General features: G+C 42.7%; 1 protein-coding gene across 3 annotated transcripts; it reads left to right on the forward strand.

Moving 5' to 3' along the window:
- The first annotated feature begins 1791 nt into the window (after positions 1-1791).
- On the forward strand, positions 1792-15877 carry LOC123704653. 3 transcript variants are annotated; one of them, XM_045653073.1, is made up of 15 exons: positions 1792-1924; positions 5406-5773; positions 5998-6357; positions 6454-7514; positions 7594-7711; positions 7917-8210; positions 8531-8677; positions 9226-9397; positions 9951-10091; positions 10173-10365; positions 10460-10724; positions 10797-10974; positions 11434-11558; positions 14105-14228; positions 15412-15877. In XM_045653073.1, exons 2-15 carry the CDS (start codon positions 5506-5508, stop codon positions 15614-15616), a joined length of 3651 nt encoding a protein of 1216 aa, XP_045509029.1. In that variant the 5' UTR covers positions 1792-1924; positions 5406-5505; the 3' UTR covers positions 15617-15877. The 3 variants fall into 3 exon arrangements, with proteins under 3 accessions (XP_045509029.1, XP_045509022.1, XP_045509036.1); XM_045653066.1 differs by lacking the exon at positions 1792-1924 and having other exon boundaries at positions 5262-5773; XM_045653080.1 differs by lacking the exon at positions 1792-1924 and having other exon boundaries at positions 5262-5773; positions 11434-11549; positions 15412-15876.
- The last annotated feature ends 3814 nt before the right edge of the window (positions 15878-19691 follow it).

The following is a 19691-nucleotide window of genomic DNA, read 5'->3' on the forward strand; positions in this document are numbered from 1 at the left end:
GAGTAAGGCGACAATTTTGGTACCTTTGAAATTTGAATCTTGCCAAGAAATTTCACTTTTGACACACACTTTTTTTATGCTAAATAATATTGCATAGCTTCTATTGCGGACCTTGAGCGCGGGGACCGAATCCAGAAATTGCGTAACGAAAAACCTCACGCTACCCACTCCGACGGGCTCGGAGGTGTGGCTTGAAGGCATGCTATGCAATAACTTTACCGCGGCAGTTCCCGAGTGCCACACTTCTTTTTTTATAAATTATAACTTGGACTTAGTTTACAAAAACTTAGAGCGGTCTGAGTGAAAGTGTGGCGCCACCCAGCGGATGCAGACGCAACTATTTGTGGACGCTCGCGCTGGCCGTTGGCCGTGTTACTACGTACTATCACTCATAGATGTCGCTCTGTCGGTAAGGCTAAGGCTGTACACGTACGTGGTTCACTGCTCAGCTAGGAACTGCGAAAAAATTCACGCGATTTTAGTTAGTTGAATTCAGTTTTCAATCTAGAAACACGGGTAATAGAATGGCTATATTTAATGAGTAATGGATGGATCTTTTCAATTGCGCCGTTGCCCGACTGGACAAAACGCGCGAATTTTTTCCGCAGTGCGGACATGATAGCCATGCTTACTTTATACTAGCCACTAGGTACACAAAATATCCGCGTGGAAATAATTCGTACCGATTCGCGTTCATTTTGCATCACGTCACAGAATTATTTTCCGAGAGATTTCTTTACCGCCATCGTGGAAACGTCCAAAAGATTCATACATGGAGATAAAATCCGCGCGGTAAAAAATCCGTTGCGTGCAGCGTGGTGCAGTGAGACCGAGACCAGGCGAGCATGCATGAAATTAAATTTGAATTTCAGCTTTCTAGCTATCACGGTTTATGAGATACAGTGCAGCCTGGAAAAATTATACTAAATTTTTTTTTATTTTATTGACAATCTCAATTGATCACAAGATACCCGAAACAGAGTTTCCAGTTTCCACACAAGTTTATTTTTTACGTGATCAATATTTTGATGCTTAGAAATTATAGAGGGGAGGGGGACCATGTTAACGACTTTGGCGGGCTAGGTATACTTATCTTGAAAATGATACAGCTATTTTTTCGCTCAATCACTTGTTTCGGTTTTCTACCGTAACGTGTCACCTTCAATAATATTATCATAGTATGGCCACAGTATTACCATATTTCCTAATATTGTAATACTGTGGTGTGGCTGTATGGGAAATCGGAAAACATATCACAAGCAAGTTTATTTATTTTATTATTCTCAAAATTTTAAGAATGTAACGTCAAATACGATTTCATAATCAATGTTAATGCCTAATACATAAAATAATTAAGAAAGTGTGTTTCTTTGTCTCATTTCACATTAACACGGAGAGATTTTATTTAATTTTTGTGTTTTTTTTTAGGTGGCAAGAAGTTTCTTTTCATTTCAGTGGGTCATTTAATTTAAGCCTTAAAAATAAATATTCAGAGGTTTAAAAATGACCAACGAGCTAATGACCCATTCGCTACCGATCGCTCCTTGTAATATTATATTTAATAAAAAATGTCGTTAAATATAAGTATATACCGTAGACGTAGCTGGCGCACCGAGGGTTCTGTGTGAAGCTTCAATTATATTACGTAATTATTGTTATTGGTATGTATCGGTTCTAGAAACGAGTTTGGCCGTTCGTTGATAGTGGGCAGTGCGGCGTGTGCGGAGCGGCGGCGGCGGGCGCAGGCGCGGCGCGCGGGCTCGCCGGCGGCGGCGGCGGGCGGCACTCGGCAGCCCGCCGCCACCGCAGCTGCCGCGGCGCGCCCGCTGCCGGCCGCGTGCGTTGAGCCGCCGGCCCGCGAGCGACCGCGTCGCCGACCCGATGCGTCGCGCGCCTCTGCGCTCCTGTGTGCCGCTCCTGTCAGGTACCCCGTCCGGACCTCGCCTCTGTCCGGTGCCGATATTAATTAGGTACAACGTGTTGCTTGACCTCATTTCGTGTTCGAGTTTCCAACTTCCCCTGTACTCCTTTCATCTAGGAGAGGCATTTTGAATTTTACTATTTATTTGTGAGTTGTGACTAATATTTATTTATTACAATACTTGGCTTCATTTTTTGAACATTGAAATTATATACTAGGTAAGTACCTAGTCATCAAAAAAAACGAAACACTAGTTTTTATTGTTTTATGTACCTATTTTAATTATTGTTGTATATTATGTTAATATAATGACGTGGTCATTATGAATTTTAAAACTTTTTTATATGAAAGCATGTAGGTATGACTGTTATATTCTTATACAAATAAAATAAAATGTTGTGTGGTTTTATGAAACCACGGTAAAAGTGAAATTTTTTTTCACACTATAGACATTTAACTAAAAAATATCGTATTTGTACGATAATTATCGTACGTATCGTGCGTCACGCGACATGCGCTACACATTTGAGGCGATGTAATAAAAGTTTCACTTTAAAATAATATTTGATCTTAATTTGAATTTTGAACATTAACAAAACCTCATACAATTCTAAAATGACGTTTAACATTAATTATTTTTAAACATACACATTTTTCTGATAATCCTTATCAAAACATAAACTTTGAGGTGTTTCGATGTTTTTGATGTGAATAATATTTGCTTGCAGCTCCTATTGTTGTTATTGTACTACAACGTAACGATGCTCTTGCAAGAAACTCTACGTTAGGTACCTATAGAATTTCATCAGTGACGGGAGTCGAGGATAGACCCGCTACAGGATATACTTTATTGGATACTAGCTTCCGCCCGCGACTCCGTCCGTGCGGAAAAATAAAGAAAAATAAAGATTCCTTTTTTTCTACGTATTTTTCCGGGATAAAAAGTATCCTATTTTATGCCCAGGATAATAAGGTACAATTATACCAAGTTTTATCAAAATCGAACCGTTAGTTTTTACGTGATGCCTCTTTTTTTTTTTTTTTCTTTTATTTCTTTTTCCTTTGTAAATGTATATCATGATGTGATTCTGACAATAAATGTGTTTATTATGTATCTCAATTCCATAATACACGGGTACCATCATAAGGAAGGTACCCGGTCCTTTGGAAGGCTTACGTGGGGACACGGATCCAACACGCAAAGGCCCTTTCGAGAACTTTACTGTGTTGTGGGACACCAGCCGCAGCCTGCCCATGACTGCACTATAGAGATACAGCCCTGGGCAGTCCGCGGCCGATGTAGGACTATTGCAAGATAAGGAAACAAAATAAACTGGGCTATGGAATGGGATGTTAATGGACCGGAATTAAGGACTATGGAAGACTATGGCACCTGCCTTTCTACTAAGATAAAAAATTGTTGGCAGGTGGTGACTCGCCCTCTCACTGTATGGGCCCCCGAAATAAGTCGCTGCAGTAGTTGTGGCGGACAGGAATGAAATCTAATTAAAAAATAGTTTGGAAAATCCAAAAGTGCCCGCCTCATAATCTCATCCTTTACAATAAAATTGATTATTTATAAAGAGTACACTATAAATATAAAAAAGAAATAAAATAAAACAGTTGGAAAAGTAAAGAAAGCGGTACCGTAATAATTGAGTTATTTTTCTTGTGGCCCCACCTAGATGTGAAACTGCGCAGGTTTAAGGGACTGACTACCAACTTATTTTTTAAACCTTGGCTTATAGTATAAAGAATCGAGTTTATAATGGTGAATTTTGAGTAAGTACACTATAAATATAAAAAAATAAATAAATAAAGAATATATGTATATAGATATACTAAAATTATGGAGAACAGTCGATATTTTTTTTTGTTTATTTAATAACAATTAAACCACATCGAATCAGACCCTGAAAAATGAAAGGGTTCTATTCCTGAGCATACTCAAGCGTAAGAGAAAATAGTTTGGAAAATCCAAAAGTGCACGCCTCATAATCGCATCCTTTACAATAAAATTGATTATTTATACACTATAAATATAAAAAAGAAATAAAATAAAACAGTTGGAAAAGTAAAGAAAACGGTACCGTAATAATTGAGCTATTTTTCTTGTGGCCCCACCTAGATGTGAAACTGCGCAGGTTTAAGGGACTGACTACCAACTTATTTTTTTAAACCTTGGCTTATAGTATAAAGAATCGAGTTTATAATGGTGAATTTTGAGTACACTATAAATATAAAAAAAAAATAAAATAAAATAAAGAATATAATATATAGATATACTAAAATTATGGAGAACAGTCGATATTTTTTTTTTTGTTTATTTAATAACAATTAAACCACATCGAATAAGACCCTGAAAAATGAAAGGGTTCTATTCCTGAGCATACTCAAGCGTAAGAGAAAAAAAAAGACTCGATTAGTAAAGTATTTCGGTCGCTAAATAACAAAAATGACATCAAAAATATCATGAATGTTAAAAATAGTGTTTTTTCTTAATGTGTGTGTATGTATTATCTTACAAGTGCAATGTATGATACATAAAGACATTTTAAGTTTGAAAAATCAGATGTTTTGCGCGAAGTGACAGTAGTACTCACCTCAACGCTTCGCTTATGAGGCGTGCAAAAAAAGTCGATATTTTTTTTGTTTATTTAATAACAATTAAACCACATCGAATCAGACCCTGAAAAATGAAAGGGTTCTATTCCTGAGCATACTCAAGCGTAAGAGAAAAAAAAAGACTCGATTAGTAAAGTATTTCGGTCGCTATCGTGTTAACAAGAAAATCCTCCGCACATACAGACACACGGACGTCCAAGACAGAACTTTTTTAAACTGTTTTTTAACTAGTTTAAATAACAAAAATGACATCAAAAATATCATGAATGTTAAAAATAGTGTTTTTTCTTAATGTGTGTGTATGTATTATCTTACAAGTGCAATGTATGATACATAAAGACATTTTAAGTTTGAAAAATCAGATGTTTTGCGCGAAGTGACAGTAGTACCCACCTCAACGCTTCGCTTAGGAGGCGTGCAATAAGTTATGGAAATGGCTGATCATAAATTGCTTCTATAGCGTAAAATAATTTTTTGATCAAAATATGATGTTAAATTTTATATATTGTGTATGTGTAGATTGAAATGTTTTAGTAGATATCCGGAATGATATTCCAATTAATTGTAATAAGACTTAGTTTTACTACGGATTTAGTTGAATTTAATTTAATTTTTCATATTTGCATTCTTAATACTATAAGCGAAACATGATGGACTATCATATTTTTTGACATCTTGCTGTAGTTAAGTGTAGTTACCAAGAGCAAATAAGTATTTTTTTTTTATGCTACCTGTATGTTTTGTGACAGATGAAATTATTTTTACGTTATGAATCTTAATTTACGCCATGTCGTAAACGAAAATCCTATAAACACAAGAATGAGCTGCTGGTATATCGATCGAATTATTTGCGGCCTAGGAGAGATCCGTTTGATCCGGAGCGGTCAGGCGAGCGTGTAATCGGTTCAGCGAAGCGCGCGGGCGGCACGCGCATGGCGGCCGGCCCCTGACGCCGCGCCATGCGCGCCCGCCTCTCGCCTCGCTGTCGTGCCTCGCTCGCGCTACAGGCCGCGCCGCTCGCCGCGCCGCTCGCCGCGCTGCTCGCCGCGCTGTTCGCGCTCGCTGCTCCGGCTCCGACGCCCGAAGCTCCGCTCCTGATTATACTTCGTTCCGCATGCCCTCTTGCCGATCCGCAACTCTTCTCTGAGCACAATCTCCGCAGCTACGCCGCTACAACGCTACGCGACGATCTGCTCTCACGTCCGTTTCGTATTCTGCCTTTCGACGGTATGTGTGAATAATTAATGAACTAAACGTGAACTATGTATGTCATGCAACTGTAAACGTTTCTTTCCGGCTCCTGCCTGTAGAAACTGTTCTGAACCTATGACGTTATGACGACACAAAAGCACTTCTTTATGCCGAATAAATAAGTTTAAATTTGATTTCGGAGTATATTTTATTCTTCACTGTTATTTTATACTTATAAGTATATGGATTTTTATTGTTAGATACGTGCGGCGAGAACTCGAGTCGTACGATAACGCGCAACTCCCTGGCTACATTGGGCGCTGGAGGGATGTGCGTGTACGTAGGCTGGCCCGGGGGCGAGGCCTGCACCGCCGCGTCGGCCGCGGCCCGCGCTCTGCGCCTCGCGCCGCCGGCGGCCTGCGCGGCGCCGGACGCGCGCGCCTCCGTGCTGGCCGTGCTGGCCCGTCGCTTGCACTGGAGGCGAGCGCGTCTGGAGCCCGATGCGGCTGTCTCCACGGAATGTAAGAAGGCCATAGACCGAATAGAAACAGCTCTACTCGCCGCCGGTGTGCAGGTACACCGAACGTCGCTCGATGTGGAAGGAATTAACAATTTCCATGGTGAGTTTACGTCAAAAATATTAAATGTATCGCACGTGCAAAAAGTTCGACGAAATAAAATAAGAAATTCGTTTCAATATCTATATTTTGTTCCAGTATCGGTGATTTGTAAGGATCGATCGAAAAATAAGCGTAGGAATATTGCTCCGATGCTGATAATTCTGCATATTATAGACTCTTATAATGTCGCGAGACAAGAGGTTCCATTATCCACTCAAACTTTGAACATCGCTAATGCTACATCTGACCTCGACCCATATGAGAAAACTTTGCCGTCGCCGTCGAGCGAGAGTATCATAGGCTCTCTTCATAAAAATAATACTTATATTTTACGCGATAAACCTTCATCCATAGCTTCTAATACGTTGAATTTGTCTCACTCTAAAAGTGAATTTGTTAATAAAAATCAATATGTTATTAAAAATAATGACACAATTTCTTCTTATTTATATGGTTTAGATTCCGTTAAATATCTCAAAGCTATTATTCTTGTCGACATTGATTATTACGAACCGAATAAAACATACGACAACACCATCGATACTTTAAGGTTATATTATTCTGGTAAAAATTACAATATAGAAAACATCTTCCAATTGTATGAAAGCAAATCAGTAAACGGAACACCAATGTGGGTACGTATCACACAATTCGTAACGAAATCAAAAGAGTCTGAAGATTACAGCAAGATATGGGAGACCGATGTGTCATGGGAGAGGACGGTCGATGTCGATGTTTGGTGGAAAGAACACGTCGCACAACGCGTTGAAGAAATGTACGATATGTCAATAATTTCTATAAAAAGCTCAACGGCGACAGCGGGTATGCTGTGCATAGCCGGCGCGGCGGCGATCGCTCTGGGCGCCGTCAGCCTCACGATCTTCACGACGCGGCGGACGCTCGCCAAGCGAATGCAGCGCCGTCCCCGAGCAGCGGTTATTTTAGCGGCTGCCGACTTTCAATTTCCCGCCGATGAACAACGCAGAGTGGGCGAAGGAATGGAGACCATGTTGTCGTGGTTGCAGCAGCTGCACGACTTGAACGGGCCGGAGCCCGACAAACCGGACCTGTTGAAGCGCCCGACGACGGCTCCTTCGGCGCCTTCCTCCACGTGTAGCGTCTCGCGCCTCCCGTCCGACGGCCGAATCCGCTACAAGGTCTTTATCTATGCGATTGCATCCAAGTAGGTACTTCGTTGATTATTTTGCAAATTAATAGTTATTATAAATTTTACAGGGTGATCCCGTTCACATGAAATATTTTCCAACTACTGTCCTGGAACTGAAACGAAAAGCGATAGATATACTTTTGGTCATGCAAAGTTTACGCCACGAGAACTTGAATCCATTCATCGGTAACTGATATTCGTTTTTCTTATTAGATATTAAAGGTGTTACAAATTTACAATACTATAAAGCTATCCTAAAATATTACGCGAAATATTTCAAAGTTTGATTACTTGACAAATAGCTTTATAATCGAATGACAAAGTACTTAATTACGGAAAACGTCATCGTTACAATTATAGTTAATGATGGTGCATTTGATCTTTCCGACAGGGGGCCTGTGCGAGGTGCGGCCGGCGCTGGTGTTCGAGCTGTGCAGCCGCGGCTCACTAGAGGACGTGCTGGTGGCGGACGACATCCGCCTGGACTGGACGTTCCGCCTGTCTTTGCTCACGGACCTGGTGCGCGGCATGCGCTACCTGCACGGCTCGGCGCTGCGCGTGCACGGCCGCCTCACGTCGCGCAACTGCGTCGTCGACTCGCGCTGGGTGCTGCGCGTCACGGACTACGGCGTGTCGGCGTTCGCGCACACCCAGTCGCTACCTGTGCCTTTGAGGACGGCCCGCGGTAATATTATTTTTTATACGATATAATGAAAGAAATATGTACTTACTTATTTCTAAAAAATAAAAAAGAATAAAGTAGGTAAATTTATTAGGCACACCAAATTACCACCACCACAGAAAAAAAAAACAATGCCAAAATGAACTCTTAAAGGATATAAAAATAACAAGCATAAAAATTAAAACTAAGAATATAATTTGTGTGGCGACTGGCGACCTATACTATACCGATATGGTCGGTATAGCGCTGGTTTACTGGGCGACACCAGACAACATACATATATGTATATATTTACTTGAAAAAGGCTCGACTACGCTTTTCAGATTTGTTATGGTCCGCTCCAGAGTTGCTGAGGGCCGGTGAAACGGCGCAGGGCACTCAAGCTGGGGATGTTTTTTCATTTGCTATTATAATGCAAGAAGTTATTGTGCGAGGAGAACCTTATTGTATGTTAGCGTTGACACCAGAAGGTTAGTTCATCTACACTCATATTATTATTTTTAAATTAGAAAGTTAGTTCAAACTATGACTAGGAACGTCCAGAACGTGTGTCAAGACAAAAAAATGACTTGCATAAAAACTCAGCTTCGCTTGCGTTGACTACAATATTTTGGGTTTTTTATTTTGACATTCTGCATAATTGCTTTTACCTGATAGATGTGCCACTATCAGTGTAAAACCACAAAAAATCAATCGGAAAACATATTTTTTTATGATGACACCCAAAAAAAAAACACCAAATTGATCCATTCCTTAAAATATTTCACCCGACTTTTTTGAGCAGCAAATCCAACAAATCCACTTCCTAGTGGAGCGGATGCTCGTGGGCCGCGTGAATCGCTGAAAACCAGGTGACGCGTCTGTGTGGTTCTTGAGAAGCCGGATGAGTGGCCAGTGTTGTTATAAGAATAATACTTAAAATCTAAGCTTAAAACAATAATCAAAAAATTGTAGATACATTTTAGTTTGGTACTATTGATATAGTTTCTAATGTGAAATTAATAAATACATATTTCAGAGATAATTGAGAAATTGTGCCGGCCTCCTCCACTGATCCGGCCGTCGGTGTCGATGGGCGCCGCGCCGCCTGAGGCGGTGAACGTGATGCGCCAGTGCTGGAGCGAGCAGCCCGACGTCCGCCCCGACTTCAACGGCTTGTACGACATCTTCCGCCACCTGCACCGCGGCCGGTAACTCTTTCGTGCCTCATTCACTGTTGTAATAATATATCTCACGTATTTGTGCCTAATAATTACTGTCCAGCACGCAAGCATGAGCTTTTTGCAATACCGCTGGCTCACACTACAGCCTGAGCCTTATCACCTAAACGAAGTTACCCTCTATATGTGTGCGAAATGTCATTGTAATCGGTTCAGTAGTAGGTATTTGCGTGAAAGATTAACAAACATACATACACATACATCCATCCTCACAAACTTTCGCATTAATAATGCCTATTCGCATTAATATTGCCGCGCGATCTTCCTGCGCGCAATGCTCTCCTCAAGTTTAACCGAGAATGTGATCTGTTTGCGGATAGATGGTGCTCATTGTTGTCGGCTTTTGTGGAAAATTTTGAACTTTTTTTTTTATAAATTGTAATTTGATTTTATTTATTTTTTGTTCATATAATGCAATTTAAGTTATGTGCTATAATTAATGTGATTGGTGTAATACCGCTTTAATTATAAATAAACAAATAACATACACGACAATAATTTTAACTGTAAATAATCTTTCCAGTAAAATAAATATTGTGGACTCGATGTTTGAAATGTTGGAAAAATATAGCAATAATTTAGAAGAATTAATTAAGGAACGAACGGAGCAACTTGACATGGAAAAAAAGAAAACCGAACAATTACTCAATAGAATGCTTCCTAGGTGGGTAATGTCGGAAAATGTTGTGTGAGGTATTGCACTGTTTATGAACTCGTAAAAGATCGAAACGATGCGTTCATTCAGATCGGTGGCCGAGCGTCTGATGTTCGGATTGCGCGTAGAGCCGGAGGAGTTCGAAGAAGTGTCCATTTACTTCAGCGACATCGTCGGATTCACGGCCATCGCGGCGCGCTCCACTCCTGTGCAGGTCGTCGATCTACTCAACGACCTCTACACTACTTTCGATGCTGCTATAGAACAGTACCGCGTCTATAAGGTAAAAACGATGTATGTACTATAATTGCATATCACACGATAACACTTTATACTTTCTATATAAATAATATAAAAATAACCTCGTATGATTCGAGGTGGAGACCATCGGTGACGCATATATGGTAGTGGGTGGACTTCCGATTCGCTGCACGGACCACGCCGAGAACGTGGCAACTATGGCCCTGCACCTGCTGCACCTGGCCGGTCGGTTCCGCATACGACATTCCCCCGCGTCGCCGCTCCACTTGCGCATCGGCCTGCACAGCGGAGCTTGCTGCGCCGGCGTCGTGGGCCTCACCATGCCCCGTTACTGCCTCTTCGGTGACACCGTCAACACTGCGTCGCGTATGGAGTCCACCGGTAGCGAGGAACGGCCTGTTTCGTTTTTCTCTTCGGTAGTTGCAGGACATTAAGCGTGTATGTATGCCACAGGGGCGGCGTGGCGCATTCAGGTGTCGAGTGCGACCGCGGAGCGGCTGGTGGCCGCGGGCGGGTACCGGCTGCGCTCGCGGGGCCTTACGCAAGTGAAGGGCAAGGGCGCTATGCACACGTATTGGCTGCTCGGCAAGGATGGCTTTGATAAAACACTTCCGACACCTCCGCCTCTTGAGTGAGTTGATTTTGAGGTAGTGTAATAAAAAAAAAGAAATATACAGTGTATATGTGTAAAATGGATATAATCATGAAAACCGGGTTCGAAAGTATTACAGACACTATTAGCTTCCAACCACAAACAGTCATAAAAGGATTGCCTTTATTTAAATTAGTATTAGAATAGAATAGAATTAATTTATTCGGAGTAAAAAAAGGAATTAGCCCAGCATATTGTAACAAATGTTGAAAAATTACTACGTAACGGCGAGAGTTACTTAATACGAGCTCAAGTGAGTTGCCTAACATTTTAACTTAAAAAAAAACTCTATGGGTATTCTTAAAACTTTATTAATTGTAATGCTAAACCCCAGCTCTATCAATATACATAATATTTTGTCTTTCGATATATTGTTATTATATTAAAATAGTAATTATTCCAACCAAATTGTCTAAAAAGCATTGAAATATATTTCAGGTCCGAGGAAGTTTTATTTGAAACTGAGGCCGAAAATGAAAGCGAGATTTCTGATGAGCCTCTACCCCTTCCCACACAAGCAGTCGAGAGACAGTGCTCCGACCCCTCATCGGGCGGTAAACTAAGTTATAAATTTAAATTAATATTATTAAATTAAGCCACTAATTATTGGTATATATTACGCAGATTATATTATTCGCACCATCTTAGCAAAGACTCTTTGCCAAAAGAGCCACTTTCTGCGTGACACAATTTTGGATAAGGAGGCTCTGATCAACCATGGCGAACGCCTTTGAAAAGTCTGTATAGATATTAGATAGCTTAGCATGGATTTCATTTTGTTTTCGAGCTCTTCAGTGCTACCACTGCAAGTGTGCAACTGACATATCCGAATAGGTTAGACATGTTTGATAATTGATATTTGATGATTCTAGTTTGTTGGAGAATTTTGTTTTTGAGTTGTTGGAAAATTGTATAAGTTCGAGATGAAGTTGTTTAATGAGTTTGAGATATTGGAGGGGTAGGTAACTATACTCCACAAATAAACAGGGGGACAATTGAATTATCTCGTTTAGAAAATATTGTAGGGTAGACTGGGTACGGTTGTGACAATTTTCAAATGATTGACTATAGCTTTTTATTTATGCTATTAATCTGAACAAAAAATGTATTCTAATGAAGTTTGTTCATTGCTTAACGTATAAACATGAAAGTATATGTCTAAATCAAATGGTTAGTTCATAAAATGAAATTTAAAAAAAAAGGTAAATTGTCACAACCGTACCCACTACCCACCCCAAGGGCGGTTGTGACAGTACTGGGGGTCAATAGTGACACGATGGAAATACCTTAATATGATCACAAAATAAGATAAAAATACTCTAAAATGCCAATAAAACACTTTAATTGCAAAAAATATTTGTTTATTTTTATATAATAATCAACTAAATTATACTTTCCTAACAAAAGAAATAAAATCTTTGAACATTTTAATTTCTTACAACATATAAGGCACTATAGGATCTTTGGTTACAATCAGTAGTCTTCATTAGTACAGCCAGTCTTCATCTATACCCACTATTTAAGTACCTTAAAGTATTTATAACAGTCTGCACTTAAAATTAGTTAAAGCGGACTTAACAAATATAATACTTATATTAATCATGTTCATAATCACATTAGAACTTAAACTCTATTCTATTTTGAAACTAAACTCAAAACATAACAACGTGCTCAAAATCTTTTAAACAGGAACTCAAATATTTTTTTAGAAATGTAGCATGTGAAAATTTATAAAAGTAAGTTTGACAACTAATCTAATCCGACTCATCACAGTTGTGACAAATATAATACCGACTACCATTTGTACAGTCTACATGGGCCCAAAGGTTACACTTTCCTTGGCATTTAATCCATTTTCCGCCAGGCCTACTTTCAGAATATGAACCAAGGCACACCAAACAAAAATATTCTTCTTCATCTGATATTGACGGTGATTGTTTCCTTTTCGTTGCTTTACCTTTTCCTTTTCCTTTCGGCTCATTGAGATTTTTTTTGATGCCCTTTGCCTTCAGTCGTTTTTCTTTTGCTTCATATTCTTGCCTGACTGCCTCTTCAGGCGTGTCCGTGTAAATCGTAGACTTCTTGGTTCTAGGTCCTCGCGTTTTTCTTTGGGAAGCTTTTGGAAAGGGCCGAACAATTTCAGGAGAAAAAACTGATGGTATGGCAGAAGTAGATGGTTGAACATTGCTATTGCTGGCATTATCGTGTTTTCGAATATACCTTAATAGTGACATACGATTAACATCATGCATTTCCGCAGCTTGTCGCAAAGAAGTCCCGCGTTTAGTTTCTTTGTAAGCATCTTCATACTGATTCAAGCTGCACTGTGCTCTTGTAGTCTTTCGTTTGCGTATTCTAGGCATCTAAAACAATAAACAACCGCTTTTACTTATGTCACAACCGTACCCAGTAAAAATGTCACAACTGTACCCACAGATCGTTTTAATAAAAGAAACACCACCACGTCAAAACAAAATAACCTACAATAAATGTAACCACTGATATTACACTGCTACTATTTGATTTATATCGATGAACAACACTCAATACCCTATCAGTATACATGTAATAGAAATTACGAAATAATAATGAATCAAAATACTTACTTTTTGCGTTCAAAAATCAAAATATGCTCCTGGTCACGTACACTCTGCGCGTCGGATGACGCAACACTGTGACACAGGTTGAGACGTGCAAGGCGCCCGTCTTTCCCCTTGCACGCCCCCCGCTAATCCCTATATTTTCGACAATACAGCGACTGTCACAACGGTACCCTGGCACAACCGTACCCAGTCTACCCTAATACTGTGGCCTCGTCTTCATCGCCTTTCAGCTTAATAGCCAGCCAGCCCCATAGGTCAACTTACGAATCGGCTGAATCTTTTTAAAAATCGTTCTTAATTTATTAAAGAAAAGACTAATGATTTTTCAGTTTGTCTTAGATAAGATTTTATATATTTTTAGAGTTAAATATCAACAACATTTGTTTCCTGAAACTCTAGAATCTAGTCGTGAATATTGTTAAATATATTTGGAGAAGAGCATTAATTTTATCTGCTCTTGATGTAGTGTGAATTGTGATCAGTCGATAATCTGCGGCTCCGTGCAGGCTGGCAGCGGTCGGGCGCTGCGTCGGCGGACAGCTCGCCGCCGGCGGGCGCGCGCTACCGCTACCTGCGCGCCTCGCTCTCCACCGTGGCCGGCGCGCTCGACACGCCGCGCCTCTCCGAACGGTAACCACGCACAACCGCACTCCATGCGGCTTGCCGCTGCCCTATTCGGACTTGTATACTTTATTTTTTTAACATTGATACCATCAATTCGGTAAGATTTTTTTTTTTTTTTTTTTTTTTTTTTAATAGTGGAGAATGCATTTAAGCATACCCAGGGCACTCGGGGAAAGAGCCCTGGGTTATGTCGGACTCACCCTGCTGAGTGCAGGGACCTACCGACTAAACTCCACTGTGTTCCGCCGTGCCGCTTTATAGACGGGGCCGCGGGTATTCGGTAGAACCGCGTCCGCGGACCCGTCAGCGGCAGCCTATCTCCAGGCCCAACGCGAATGTGGCGGGAGGCCGCCAGGTCTACCTTCCTAGGGGGGCGGCGTGAGTGGAACACTTCTCACGCCGCCTCTCCGCACCGGATGATGGATTATATCCCCGTTCCACCATCCGGTGCCCATCATCAGGGAGGCAGGTCGCGACCGTGTAAAGCGGCCGCGACACGGCGACGACGCCCAATAGGACGACGAGGAAGGGTTTCTCTCGCGGACCCGCTCTGCCTCCTCCTTCTGCGACATCACATACTCGCAGAATGTGATAGCCGCGGACCACGATCTGTCGCCGCCAACCATTTCACGAACTATGGAAGGCAGGGAGAGATCAGGGCAAACGACTGCGACTAGGCGAGCACGGGGCTCTGACCACGCGGGGCACACGGCGAGAGTGTGGTCTGCCGTGTCCTCCGGACAGTCGCACCAATGACAAGCCATTTGCGGCTCCCGTCTGGCGACTTTGCACAGGTACCGCCCGAAACAACCGTGTCCGGACAGTACCTGTGTCAGGCGGAAGGTGATGGCCCCATGCCGCCTGTCGCACCACTCACGTAGGAATCAATTCGGTAAGATAAGTTAAATCGAATTAAACATAATTAAATCTATAATAATATGTACATACGTCGTCGTTCAATGAAGGCGCAAGTAAATCGAATAGCAGATTCAACCGGATGATTGCGTCATTAATTATTCGTCATTCATACGTGCGTTCATTCGAAACATATTTTACTCAGTAAACTAAAAGAAATAAACAAATAAAAAACTGTTTTAAATCCGTAACTATAATGTATTTCAAATATACCCTATCTAATATTTTTATAACTTTTATCTCCTAAATACTCGTATCTGTGTTCTGTTATAAGTCGCGTGACCAGCGGACCGCGTGTCCTACGGCGACAGTGGTCTCTGGAGCGCGGCGACGCGCTGGCGGCAGCGGCGGCCGAGGGGCAAGTCGAGGCCGCGCCGGCGCAGGAGCCGCTGGCCCTGCGCGCGCCGCCGCCTCGCGCCGCACCGCGCTACCGCACGCGCCCCGACGTGTCGCAGAGCAGCGACGGGGAGCGGTTATAGCCGCCCCGCGTGCCCCCTCACCGCACCTCCCCTGCGCCAGCAACGCGCGCTGTCCCCACCAATTCCCTGACAATAATATCGACTTATAATATTTTACATAGGTACTTCGTTCGTTCGTAGTTCTTAATAAATTAATAATAATTAATGTCTTCGTGAATTAGTGATAGTCGATGTCGATTATTTATTTTTTTTACGAGTGCTCCTCAGATTTAAAATTTCGACTTGGTAAAACTTGTATTTTTGAAAATTTTCGAACTAAAATAAATGTCTTAACTTAAAAATGTGTTTTATTAAAAAAATATTGTAATGCTTTTCTACATGTATTTGAAAAAATGTTTTTTAAGGACGCTGTCACTTTTCTGCGTTACTCAGGTATCTAAGTAAGTGGTGGTAAGTGGTCGTAACGAGGTTCGCGGAAACATCACGCACGTAAACATAGCGCATTCCATTTTATAGATGATCTTCATACTTGATATTATTTAAAATTTTAAAATTTTACTGAAATTGATTCCAGAACATTACTACGAACTTTAAAAATTCATTTTGTTACTTTTATTAGCAGGTAGGTACAAGGGTACAATAATTCTGATAAGTAGGTAGGTATGTATGTATATTCAACTAACTTAAAAAAGTGTGAGTGTTTTACAAAACTACGAACTGTATGCAATATCGTTTTTGTGCTAGCTTTTAACTAATAAGAGATCAAAATCAAAATACAACATGGCGCCGGTGAAAATTTGACATCTTTCCGTGATGGGTGTAATTTTCATAGTTTGAAATGACACCCATGACGAAAAGATGTAAAATTTTCGGCGGCGCCATTTAAAATTTTAGTTTTGACCTCATATTGGTTAGTAGATACCCCAAAAACCATGAAAATGACACCTATGACGAAATGATGTAAAATTTTCAGCGGCGCCATCTTGGATGTTAGTTTTGACCTCATATTGGTTAATAGCTACCTCAATAACCATGAAAATGACACCCATGACGAAAAGATATAAAATTTTTGGCGGCGCCATCTTATATTTAAGTTTTGACCTCATATTGGTTAATAGCTACCCCAAAAACCATAAAAATGAAACCAATGACGAAAAGATGTAAAATTTTCGTCGGTGCCATCTTGGATTTAAGTTTTGACCTCTAATAAGTTTAAAGTTACCACCAAAACCTTACTTAAGACATTAATAAGTATGTAAAAATTAATTATTATTATTGTTTATTATTATATTTGTAAATTAGTGCTTGCTACAAACTAACCTAACGAAAAGTATGTCCGTGAACTTAGCAGAGCATTTTTAGCAGATCAAAAAAATAATGTGAGTTCTTATTGCGTGCAGTTGAGTTCTAGAGTTCCTGATACTTTTTAGAAATAGTTCTGGCGTTTTAACTGAAAAAACGACATTTGAAAAAATGATCTGCCAACTTCCCGTAGCAGAGCATTTTTGGCAGATCAAAAAAATAATGTGAGTTCTTATTGCGTGCAGTTGAGTTCTAGAGTTCCTGATACTTTTTAGAAATAGGTTAGGTTAGGTTAGGTTAGGTTAGGTTAGGTTAGGTTAGGTTAGGTTAGGTTAGGTTAGGTTAGGTTAGGTTAGGGAGGCAGCCCTTATTGCGACCGCTGGTGTGGCGGAAGTTGTGCACCGAATCAGACGACTTGGCTTAGAGGTCGCTCTCAACAAGTCCGAAGCGATTTTGTTTCGCGGCCGTCGAAGGGCGCAGGCTGCTGGTTCAGCTATCCAGGTGGGTGGCACGTCCATCGGCGTCGGTTCCACCTTGCGCTACCTGGGCATCGTGCTGGACAGCCGGTGGACATTTGTGGATCACTTTCGTCGCCTCGCTCCCCGTCTTGTTGGGGTGGCCGGGGCACTTGGAAGTCTGCTCCCGAATCTAAGAGGGGCTGGGGGTGCGTGTCGTCGTCTATACACCGGCGTCATTCGCTCCATGGCCCTTTATGGTGCGCCCATTTGGGCCGACTCTTTGAGCGTCCGTACCCGACCCTACTTGCGTAGACCGCAGCGGGTCATGGCGCTCAGAGTCGTGAGGGCATATCGCACAGTGTCCTTCGAGGCCGCGTGTGTCATGGCTGGGACGCCCCCGTGGGACCTGGATGCCGAGATGCTGGCGGACGTTTATCGCCGCGTCACCGCGTCCAGATCGCATGGAATTAATCCATACCTGGAGCAAGTCCAGCAATGGAGGGCCGATGCTCTCGAGCGGCGGTTCAGGGAGTGGGAACGCCGGCTCGAGAGGCCCAGCGCAGGAGCGAGGACGGTCGAAGCCATCCGACCGGTCCTACGCGAATGGTGCGACAGGCGGCATGGGGCAATTACCTTCCGCCTGACACAGGTGCTGTCCGGACACGGCTGTTTCGGGTGGTACTTGTGCAAAGTCGCCAGGCGGGAGCCGCAAATGGCTTGCCATTGGTGTGACAGTCCGGAGGACACGGCAGACCACACTCTCGCCGTGTGCCCCGCGTGGTCCGAGCCCCGTGCTCGCCTAGTCGCAGTCGTCGGCCCTGACCTCTCTCTGTCTTCCATAGCTCGCGCAATGGTTGGCAGCGACAGGTCGTGGCGCGCGGCTATCACATTCTGTGAAGATGTGATGTCGCAGAAGGAGGAAGCAGAGCGAGTCCGCGAGGGAGATCCCAACGCAGATCCTATTCGGCGGCGACGTCTTATTGGGCGCAGTCGCCGAGTCGCAACCGCTGTACACGGTCGCGACTTGCTTCCCTAATGATGGGTGCCGGACGGTGGAACGGGGACATAATCCATCGTCCGGTGCGGTGAGGCGGCGTGAGACGTGTTCCGTTCACGCCGCCCCCCAGGAAGGAGAAACTGGCGATCTCAAGCCAGGCCTTAATCGCGATGGGCCTATATAAAAAATAGGCTGCCGCTGACGGGGTTGCGGAAGTGGTTCGACCAAATACCCGCGACCCTGCCAATACAGCGGAGTGACGGAACACAGTGGAGTTTAGTCGGTAGTCACCGCATTCTGCGGTGTGAGTCCGACATAACCCAGGGCCCTTTCCCCGAGCGCTCTGGGTATGCCTAAATGCATTCTCCACTATAAAAAAAAAAAAAAAAAAAAAAAAAAAAAAAAAAAAAAAAAAAAAAAAAAAAAAAAAAAAAAAATAGGTTAGGTTAGGTTAGGTTAGGTTAGGTTAGGTTAGGTTAGGTTAGGTTAGGTTAGGTTAGGTTAGGTTAGGTTAGGTTAGGTTAGGTTAGGTTAGGTTAGGTTAGGTTAGGTTAGGTTAGGTTAGGTTAGGTTAGGTTAGGTTAGGTTAGGTTAGGTTAGGTTAGGTTAGGTTAGGTTAGGTTAGGTTAGGTTAGGTTAGGTTAGGTTAGGTTAGGTTAGGTTAGGTTAGGTTAGGTTAGGTTAGGTTAGGTTAGGTTAGGTTAGGTTAGGTTAGGTTAGGTTAGGTTAGGTTAGGTTAGGTTAGGTTAGGTTAGGTTCCCGTGTGGAGTTTCTGGTCTCCCATCGGGCGCGTCCCCAGGTGGCGGATAGGGGGAGGCCCCCCAGATATGGGGGGTACCGGTGGTCTTGCCGGCGCGGACCAAAATCAGCGTGGAGGAACTCGAGGGCTACCACGTCCTCGTTGCAATCTCTGCTTTGCAGAGAAACTGCTGGGTTCGTATTCGGACAGTGCTGCTTTTGCGGCGTGGTATGGCAACCAGTGGTTGCGGACGTTTTAGTCCTACTGGACGACGGGCTGCTCTGCAGCGATGGATGGCGATTGTAACAATCGCGGCGCGGCGGGCTGGGCGGCAGGTCTTCTGTCGCCTGGTTAGGGGCTTCGACCTCCCGTCGGGCAACCTGTTATCCGTCGTAGTGTTGTTGTCACGTCTAGCAGCTACGACGGCCCAGGAGGCTTGCCTTAATCGGCTGGCCTGAGAGGAAGGACACCTCATCAAAAAACACTCAAATCCGCGTTGTAGTCCAGCGGCGTGGATTTCCTGTCCTTCTTGGACAGTTTGGCTCGGGAGAGCGTGAGCTTTTAGCTGTGTACACCCATGGATACCGCCCGACCTCCATGGTGTAAAAGGGTTATCCGGGTGCAGGGGGCACCGCCCGG

This window comes from Colias croceus, chromosome 2 (genome assembly GCF_905220415.1).
Source record: "Colias croceus chromosome 2, ilColCroc2.1".
NCBI classification, from domain to species: domain Eukaryota; kingdom Metazoa; phylum Arthropoda; class Insecta; order Lepidoptera; family Pieridae; genus Colias; species Colias croceus.